Source organism: Salvelinus fontinalis, chromosome 2 (genome assembly GCF_029448725.1).
Source record: "Salvelinus fontinalis isolate EN_2023a chromosome 2, ASM2944872v1, whole genome shotgun sequence".
Taxonomy (NCBI): Eukaryota; Metazoa; Chordata; class Actinopteri; order Salmoniformes; family Salmonidae; genus Salvelinus; species Salvelinus fontinalis.
The window spans coordinates 27171100-27180542 of record NC_074666.1 but is presented as its reverse complement, the minus strand read 5'-3'; the positions used below and the strand labels follow the sequence as shown (position 1 = coordinate 27180542).

At 42.7% G+C, this 9443-nt stretch overlaps 1 protein-coding gene across 1 annotated transcript; it reads left to right on the top strand.

Annotated features, from left to right (window-relative positions):
- The first annotated feature begins 5882 nt into the window (after positions 1-5882).
- LOC129815490 (gap junction delta-2 protein-like) lies at positions 5883-8744 on the top strand. The gene is made up of 2 exons (XM_055869371.1): positions 5883-5913; positions 7612-8744. Exon 2 carries the CDS (start codon positions 7623-7625, stop codon positions 8742-8744), a length of 1122 nt encoding a protein of 373 aa, XP_055725346.1. The 5' UTR covers positions 5883-5913; positions 7612-7622.
- Positions 8745-9443: the final 699 nt, after the last annotated feature.

The window sequence follows — 9443 nt, the reverse complement described above, 5'->3', positions numbered from 1 at the left end:
AAGTAAAAGTAGTCAAAAATATAAATAGTAAAGTACAGATACCCCAAAAAACGACTTAAGTGGTACTTTAAAGTTTTTTTAACTTAAGTACTTTACAACACTGCTAATGTAACTCAGTAAAATCTTTGAAATTGTTCCATGTTGCGTTTGTATTTTTCTTCAGTGTACATAGGGAGGCAGTCTCTAATGTGCAGGGTTGAGTACCGGGTGGTAACTAGCTAGTAACAGTGACTAAAGTTCAGGGCAGGGTACTGGGCGGAGGCCAGCTTGTGGAGAAAATGTATTAACAGTCTGATGGACTGGATATAGAAGCAGATGGTAAAGGGGTGAACAGGCTGTGGCTCGGTTGGCTGAGGTCCTTGATTATCTTCTTGGCCTTACTGTGACACCGGGTACTGTAGATGTCCTGGAGGGAAGGCAGTGTGCCCCCGCTGATGCGTTGAGCTTACCGAACCACCTTCTGGAGAGCCCTGCGGTTGTGGACAGTGCAGTTGCCGTACCAGGCGGTGATATAGCCCGACAGGATGCTCTCAATGGTGCATCTGTAGACGCTTGTGAGGATATTAGGGGCCAAGCCAAATTTATTCAGCCTCCTGAGGTTGAAGAGGTGCTGTTGAACCTTTTTCACCACAATCTCTGTGTGGATTTCAGGTTGTCATGCCGAGGAACTTTAAGCTTTTCACCTTCTCCACTGCGGCCCCCAATGATGTGGATGGGGGGGTGCTCCCTCTGCTGTCTCTTGAAGTCCACGATCAGCTCCTTTGCTGTTTTGACGTTGAGGGAGAGGTTATTTTTCCGGCACCACTGCTCCGGGGCATTCACCTCCTTCCTGTAGTCTGTCTCTTCGTTGTTGGTAATCATTCCTACCAATATTGTGTTGTCTGCAAACTTGATGATTGAGTTGGTGGGTGAACAGGGAGTACAGGATGGGGCTGAGCACGCACCTGTGTTTGTGGGGCCCCCGTTTTAAGCATCAGCGTAGCGGAGGTGTTGTTGCCTACCTTCACCACCTGGGGTGTTGGGGTTCAGACCCAGGGCCCTGAGCTTAGTGATGAGCTTGGAGGACACTATGGTGTTGAAAGCTGAGCTGTAGTCAATTAACAGCATTCTTACATAGGTATTCCTCTTGTCCAGATGGGATACGGCAGTGCGATAGGAATTGCGTCGTCCGTGGATTTGTTGAGGCGGTATGCAAATTGTAGTGGGTTTAGGGTATCCGGTAAGGTGGAGGTGATATGACCCTTAACTAGCCTCTCAAAGTACTTCAAGTTGACAGAATCGAGTGCTATGGGGCGATAGTCGATAGTCACATGCTCTGAGGACGCAGCTACGGATGCTGTCTTGGCCGGCAGCCTTGTGAGGGTCAACATGCTGAAATGTCTTATTCACACTGGCCACTGAGAACAAAAGCTCACAGTCCCTGTGAGCGGCACTGTGTTTTCCTCGAAGCGGGCAAAGAAGGTGTTTAGCTTGTCTGGGAGCAAGGCGTCGGTGTCCACGACGTGGCTGGTCTCCCCTTTATAATCTATGATAGTCTGGAGTCCCTGCCACATACAGTTAATTCGGAAAGTATTCAGACCCCTTGACTTCTTCCACATTTTGTTACGTGACAGCCTTATTCTAAAATGGATTAAATAAAAACATCTTCAGCAATCTACACACAATACCCCATAATGACAAAGCGAAAACAGGTTTTTAGAATTGTTTACAAATGTATTTAACATTTAAAACAGAAATACCTTATTTACGTAAGTATTCAGACCCTTTGCTATGAGACTAGAAATTGAGCTCAGGTGCATCCTGTTTCCATTAATCATCCTTGAGATGTTTCTACAACTTGATTGGAGTCCACCTGTGGAAAATTACATTTGTTGGGCATGATTTGGAAAGGAACACACCTGTCTATATAAGGTCTCACAGTTGACAGTGCATGTCAGAGCAAAATCCAAGCCATGGGGTCGAAGGAATTTTCCCTAGAGCTCCGAGATATGATTGTATCGAGGCACAGATCTGGGGAAGGGTACCAAAAAACTTCTGCAACATTGAAGGTCCCCAAGAACACAGTGGCTTCCATCTTTCTTAAATGGAAGAAGTTTGGAACCACCAAGACTCTTCTTAGAGCTGGCCACTTGGTCAAACTGAGCAATTGGGGGAGAAGGCCTTGGTCAGGGAGATGACCAAGAATTCGATTGTCTTTGGTCTGATGAAACCAAGATTAAACTTTTTGACTTGAATGCCAAGCGTCACGTCTGGAGGAAACCTGGCACCCTCCCTACGGTGAAGCATCCTTTGGCCGCTTTTCCTTCCAGTTCTCTGCTGCCCATGACTGGAACGAATTGCAAACATTACTGAAGCTGGAGACTCATATCTCCCTCACTAACTTTAAGCATCAGCTGTCAGAGCAGCTTCCCGATCACTGTACACAGCCCATCTGTAAATAGCCCACCCAACTACCTCATCCCCATAATGTTATTTTTTTTTTTGCTCTTTTGCACCCAAGTATCTCTACTTGCACATCATCATCTGCACATCTATCACTGCAGTGTTCATGCTAAATTGTAATTATTTCGCCACTATGGCCTATTTATTGCCTTACCTCCCTAATCTGACTACATTTGAACACACTGTACATAGATTTTTTCTATTGTGTTGTTGACTGTGTGTTTGTTTATGTGTAACTCTGTGTTGTTGTTTTTGTTGCACTGCTTTGCTTTATCTTGGCCATGTCGCAGTTGTAAATGAGAACTTGTTCTCAAATGGCCTACCTGGTTAAATAAAGGTGAAATAAAAATTAAATAAAAAATGATGGCGGCAGAATCAAGCTGTGGGGTTGTTTTTCCGCTGCAGGGACTGGGAGACTAGTCAGGATTGAGGCAAAGATGAACACAGCAAAGTACAGAGATCCTTGATGAAAACCGGTTCCAAAGCTCTCAGGACCTCAGACTGGGATGAAGGTTCACCTTCCAACAGGACATCGCAGGAGTGGCTTCGGGACAAATCTCTGAATGTCCTTGAGTGGCCCAGCCAGAGCCCGGACTTGAACCTGATCAAACATCTCTGGAGAGACTTTAAAATAGCTGTGCAGCGACGCTCCCCATCAACCTGACAGAGCTTGAGAGGATCTGTAGAGAAGAAAGTGAGAAACTCCCAAAATAAATGTGTGCCAACCTTGTAGCGTCATACCCAAGAAGGCTCGAGGCTGTAATCCCTGCCAAAGGTGCCTCAACAAAGTACTGCGTAAAGGGTCTGAATACTTATGTAAATGTCATATTTTAGTTCTTTTTAATAAATTAGCAAACATTTCTAAAAGACAGTTTTTGCTTTGTCATTATGGGGTATTGTGTATAGAGTTGAGGGAAAAAACTATTTAATCCATTTTAGAATAAGGCTGTAATGTAACAAAATGTGGAAAAAGTGAAGGGATCTGAATACTTTCCGACTGCACTGTACGTCTCATGTATGAGCCGTTGAATTGCAACTCCACTTTGTCTCTGGACTGACATTTTGCCTGTTTGATTGTCTTACAGAGGGCATATCTGGACTGTTTGTACTCATCCATGTTCCCAGTCACCTTGCCTTGGTTAAATGCTGTGGTTCGCACTTTCATTTAACATAACAAACCTTTGATTTTCAGATGTAAGAATGTTTTATAAACCTTCTCACCTTAGTTACATTGAAATGTATTGGTTGTAGTGCCTTTCGGCTTTCTAAATCCACCCTGAATCCACCCTTACAGTGAGATCAAGATAATCCTGATTTTCGGCATCAAAACTATACTAATCACTACCTTTGAGTTTTGAATAACGCAAACATGACGTTTAATCCTGATTAAAAGTCAGATTGAATTACGAAATCCCTATCCGGAAGATCAGAATCACTTTTTTTAGTTTTGAAAAACCCAATTCAAATTTTTTATCTTATCTGATAATCAAAATCCGATAAAGTGACTTTTGAAAAACTGGGCCCTTGTGACCAAGGTGAGAGGAGAGAGCATGCAGTTCTTACCATCAGTAGAAGGTGAATGGAATGCACCTCTCTTCAAGTTGTACAGTAATTATATATGCACAGTAGCTGTATGTCATTTATATTTTATATGTGAAATAAATGGAAATATCACCTGACAAAATATCTGTATGTCTGGAAAGCCAATTCTATGTGGAAGTATCATTAACTGTTCTCAACCTGTGCAAATGGCGAGAATCGTTGGCCTACACACTCAAATGGAGAATCTTTGTAATGAATCTAAATAAATAATTTGAGGATTAGAAGTGTTAAGGATACTGTGGTAATAGGAGTTGGGTTTGCTGTGTTTGTAAGGTGTTTTTCAATGGATGGAAGTTTAGATGGAAATTGATAGGACAACATATGGGGATTTCACTTTCCTAAATCATGTATATTATAGAAAATAGTTATATGCTTCAATACAAAATATCTAAATGAAATAGAGAAACACATATTGCCAGTGTATTTTGTAAAGGATTGTACACCTATTGTTTTGACCTTGTGTCCTGAGTGTTTCTAACTACTAACTAATGATCTATACTAAATTAGGCCTGACCAAGCCACAATACTAACAAGATGGAAAATGAGAACATTTGCAGATTAGGCTGTTTATTTTTATTTGGAGGATGACTGATAACTCAGTTGGTATAAGGTTTCAGGGCATTGGGATAAATGAATCTGTAAAAACAAGGACTGACTCAACAAGTGGATCTGTGGATAACTATACATCCAATAATAGGCCTACTAGTACTGCCACCTGGAGTTGTCATTGTACATTTAGCTGGTTATGTTGAAATAAAGAGATTGTTATGAAGATGCTTTAGAATTATATTATCCCAAAGGTTGACCATTACCTTATTTTATTGCAATTTCCAGCAAATTGTAAATAGATAGGTATGGGTGTCTCACATGATTGATTTTTATCCCATTTCCTCAGCTCTACCTTTTAAAAGCAGGCAGATATCCAATTACAAATCAGTATTGTTGCAATTTTTTCCAGAACGTTCTTTGAACTCTGTGCTTGACTGTGAACGGCTGTTCAGAAAAGGTGCCCCCCATTGTACATTTAAGTCTTTGTCCCACTGTATGTTGAAAGCCTTTGTTCACATACAGTACAATGAGTGTTTCAGAGTTTGGTAATATGTCTGGTCAGCCCATTCTCCCCTCATCCAGCTCAGTAGACTCCATAACGTCCAGCAACCAGCTCCCACATCAAATATAGTTATGCAGATTGCTTGCTTTGGCATTTTTCCAAATTTGGATAGGAAAGAAAGACATTTTCCTAAGGTAAGTTCCTCCAGAAATCCTTTATTAGGATCTGTATGTGCTATGTGGACATTTTCAGCTGTTTTTGCATTTTGGAAATGACAGTCCGTAGTCAGTGTTTTCCTTTCCACCATGGACTGTTGTTGAATAGGTTGAGTAGAGGGGTAGGGTACATTTACAAAATGTACATTTATAAAATTAGTGAAGTATTATTATTAGTTATGTAGTTTGTGTCTGTCGGTACTATGGAGAGTGTAACCTATTTTTCATTTTCTCTTTCTACTTCATAATCATATAAATTAAGCATTTTTTCCATAGTATTTAGAATAACCAAGATCACTAATTTAAACAACACATACAGTTGAAGTCAGAAGTTTACATACACTTAGGTTGGAGTCAATAAAACTCATTTTTCAACCACTCCACAAATTTCTTGTTAACAAACTATAGTTTTGGCAAGTCGGTTAGGACATCTACTTTGTGCATGACACAAGTAATTTTTCCAACAATTGTTTACAGACAGATTATTTCACTTATAATTCACTGTATCACAATTCCAGTGGGTCAGAAGTTTACATACACTAAGTTCACAGTGCCTTTAAACAGCTTGGAAATTTCTTGAAAATTATGTCATGGCTTTAGAAGCTTCTGATAGGCTAATTGACATCATTTGAGTCAATTGGTGGTGTACATGTGGATGTATTTCAAGGCCTAGCTTCAAACTCAGTGCGTCTTTGCTTGACATCATAGGAAAATCAAAAGAAATCAGCCAAGACCTCAGAAAAAAAATGTAGACCTCCACAAGTCTGGTTCATCCTTGGGACCAATTTCCAAACACCTGAAGGTACCACGTTAATCTGTACAAACAATAGTACGCAAGTATAAACACCATGGGACCACGCAGCCGTCATAACGCTCAGGAAGGAGACGCGTTCTGTCTCCTAGAGATGAACTTGTGAAGATTTGATGCGAAAAGTGCAAATCAATCCCAGAACAACAGCAAAGGACCTTGTGAAGATGCTGGAGGAAACAAAAAGTATCTATATCCACAGTAAAACGAGTCCCATTTCGACCCAACCTGAAAGGCTGCTCAGCAAGGAAGAAGCCACTGCTCCAAAACCGCCAGAAAAAAGCCCTGCTACGGTTTGCAACTGCACATGGGGACAAAGATCGTACTTTTTGGAGAATATCCTCTGGTCTGGTGAAACTGTTTGGCCATAATGACCATCGTTATGTTTGGAGGAAAAAGGGGGGCGCTTGCAAGCCGAAGAACACCATCCCAACCGTGAAGCACGGGGGTGGCAGCATCATGTTGTGGAGGTGCTTTGCTGCAGGAGGGACTGTGGCACTTCACAAAATAGATGTCACGGTATTGGAGTGGCCATCACAAAGCCCTGACCTCAATCCTATAGAACATTTGTGGGCAGAACTGAAAAAAAGCGTGTGTGATTAAGGAGGCCTACAAATCTGATTCAGTTACACTAGCTCTGTCAGGAGGAATGAGCCAAAATTCACCCAATTTATTGTGGGAAGTTTGTGGAAGGCTACCTGAAACGTTTGACCCAAGTTAAACAATTTAAAGGCAATGCTACCAAATACTAATTGAGTGTATGCAAACCTCTGACCCACTGGGAATGTGAGGAAAGAAATAAAAGCGGAAATTAATCATTCTCTCTACTATTATTCTGACATTTCACATTCTTAAAATAAAGTGGTGATCCTAACTGACCTAAGACAGGGAATGTTTACTAGGATTAAATGTCAGGAATTGTGAAACTGAGTTTAAATGTATTTGGCTAAGGTGTATGTAAACTTACGACTACAACTGTATATAAAACCAAAAACATCGACATAACACATAGAGAAAGGTTCAAACATAGTTCGTAAACACAGTGTACTGTAGGCTGTCTTTTTATTTGTAAATAAATTCTGTGTTCACATAAAGACACTAATCTGCATCAAAGGGAAAGTACAAAAAGCCTATATGAAAAGACAATTCAGCTAAGTATTTTGAGGCTCCTCTTATGGATGTTGGACAACAGTGTGTGTTGATGTGTTTTATGGCTTCATGGTTCTGTTGACTGAGCATGAGCCCATCCTGCAATAGACACTACATTTTCAGTAGTGAAACTAACATGTATTGATGGCTCACCTATTAAAAGATCTTGATAAAGTACAAGGAAATAAGACAGTGGTGCAGATGAGCAGGCTCCATCGTCTCACTCTTTCAGAAGATTCATGATGTATCATTAATGTTGATTTGTCTGCGGGGCATAATGCTGTCGTGTGGTGGGTTCAACACACCATAGGCCTCTGATGTTTATTCTTCATCTGTGTTTCCCCCAGGTTAACAAATGGGAGACTGGTCCATTCTTGGCCACTTCCTAACGGAGGTGCAGAACCACTCCACGGTGATCGGCAAAATCTGGCTGACCATGCTGCTTATATTCCGCATCCTGCTGGTGACCCTGGTGGGGGACGCGGTGTACAGCGATGAGCAGTCCAAGTTCACCTGCAACACCCTGCAGCCTGGTTGCAACAATGTCTGCTATGACAACTTCGCCCCTGTCTCACACCTGCGCTTCTGGGTCTTCCAGATCGTGCTCGTCTCCACACCGTCCATCTTCTACATTGTCTACATGTTGCACAAGATCGCCAAGGATGAGAAGTTAGAGATTGAGAAGATCCAGGTGGTCACCAAGCACCCTCCTGCACGTGAAAGGCTCAAACATGTAGGGGTGGAGGGTGGGGAAGCCGTGGGGGCCAGCAGCCCCTCCTTCATCCCCCGTTATGAGGAGGAGTGGGGCACCCGGGAAGGGGAGTGTGTGGAGCAAAGCCTGCTAGAGGAGGACTTGAGGGAGGTGGGGAAGGACCCCACCGAGCTGTCCAGCCAGGTACTACTGACCTACATCATCCACGTGGTGCTGCGCTCCATCATGGAGATAGCCTTCCTAGTGGGCCAGTACTATTTGTTTGGATTTGAAGTGCCTCACCTGTTCCGCTGTGAGACCTACCCCTGTCCCAACCGGACTGACTGCTTTGTGTCTCGTGCCACGGAGAAGACCATCTTCCTCAACTTCATGTTCAGCATCAGCCTGGGCTGCTTCATCTTGAACATTGTGGAACTGCACTACCTGGGATGGGTCTATATTTTCCATGTGTTGTGCTCGGCCTGCTCCACATGTTGCGAGCCAGAGAGGGACCCTGTGGAACGCGTGGACCTGTATCACAACCACAACCCTCTGCTGCTGCAGCTCAAACACTCCCTACGAGGCAGAGTGGTCCTGCAGACCCCCCCTCTCATGTCCCAGGAGAAGAGCAGTGGCATCTTGTCAACCCACACCCCTGCCTTCTCCTTTGAGACTGACTCCACAGTAGAGTGCACCTCCAAGAGGAGCCCAGATGAGAAAGAACGCACTAAAGCCAAACTGGCCAACATGTCCAAAACAGGCAGAGGCAAGAAGTCCTGGCTGTGAACTATCAATCTGTCCTTTCCTTTAAATATTCTTCCTTTGCTTCCTCCTCTGATTGCATTTGTTCATCTGACGATTGATTACTTTTGTTTACAGTAAGACAGAGTACAAACGCAACAGTCATTTGAGTCTTTTGCAGTTAATCTTAAGAAATTCCCATAGCACACAAGAGGAGAACCCATAGTATGCAAAAGCATACAGACTAAGTGCTCACATTTCTGTGTACAGGGCCGGACCCAAGTCTTTTGGGGGCCCTTAGCGAGATTTGATAAAAATGTTTTGCCCGAGAAGTGGGGTGGCCCACTAACCAAATCCTGCTTAGGGTTACCAAAAGGCTAGGGCCGGCCTTGTACAAACAGAAATATGAGCACATACAGTCTGTATGCTTTTGCATACTATGGGTTCTCCTCCTTTGCGTGCTATGGGAAAAATGTATGTTTAAAAGTTAATTTCCTGCAATTCTACACATTTTACCTTAGGCAGTAGGGAAAATGTTACAGTTTAAATCAAGCTTTCTGCAATTCCACACATTTTGTCAATACTTGACATGTTAATAATATCTGAATGAGAGTGACTAACAAAATCAATGAGGGCCCCCTGGAGGTCCCGGTCCCTGGGCACATGCTCTGCATGCCCAGTCAGTATTTGGCCATGATTATTACATGTTTAGATAACTGGCTAGAATAACTTACTAATCAAAAA

Bases quoted from the DNA above. Each gene is read 5' to 3' on its own strand.
- LOC129815490 (XM_055869371.1), top strand. From the start codon at position 7,623: ATGGGAGACTGGTCCATTCTTGGCCACTTCCTAACGGAGGTGCAGAAC.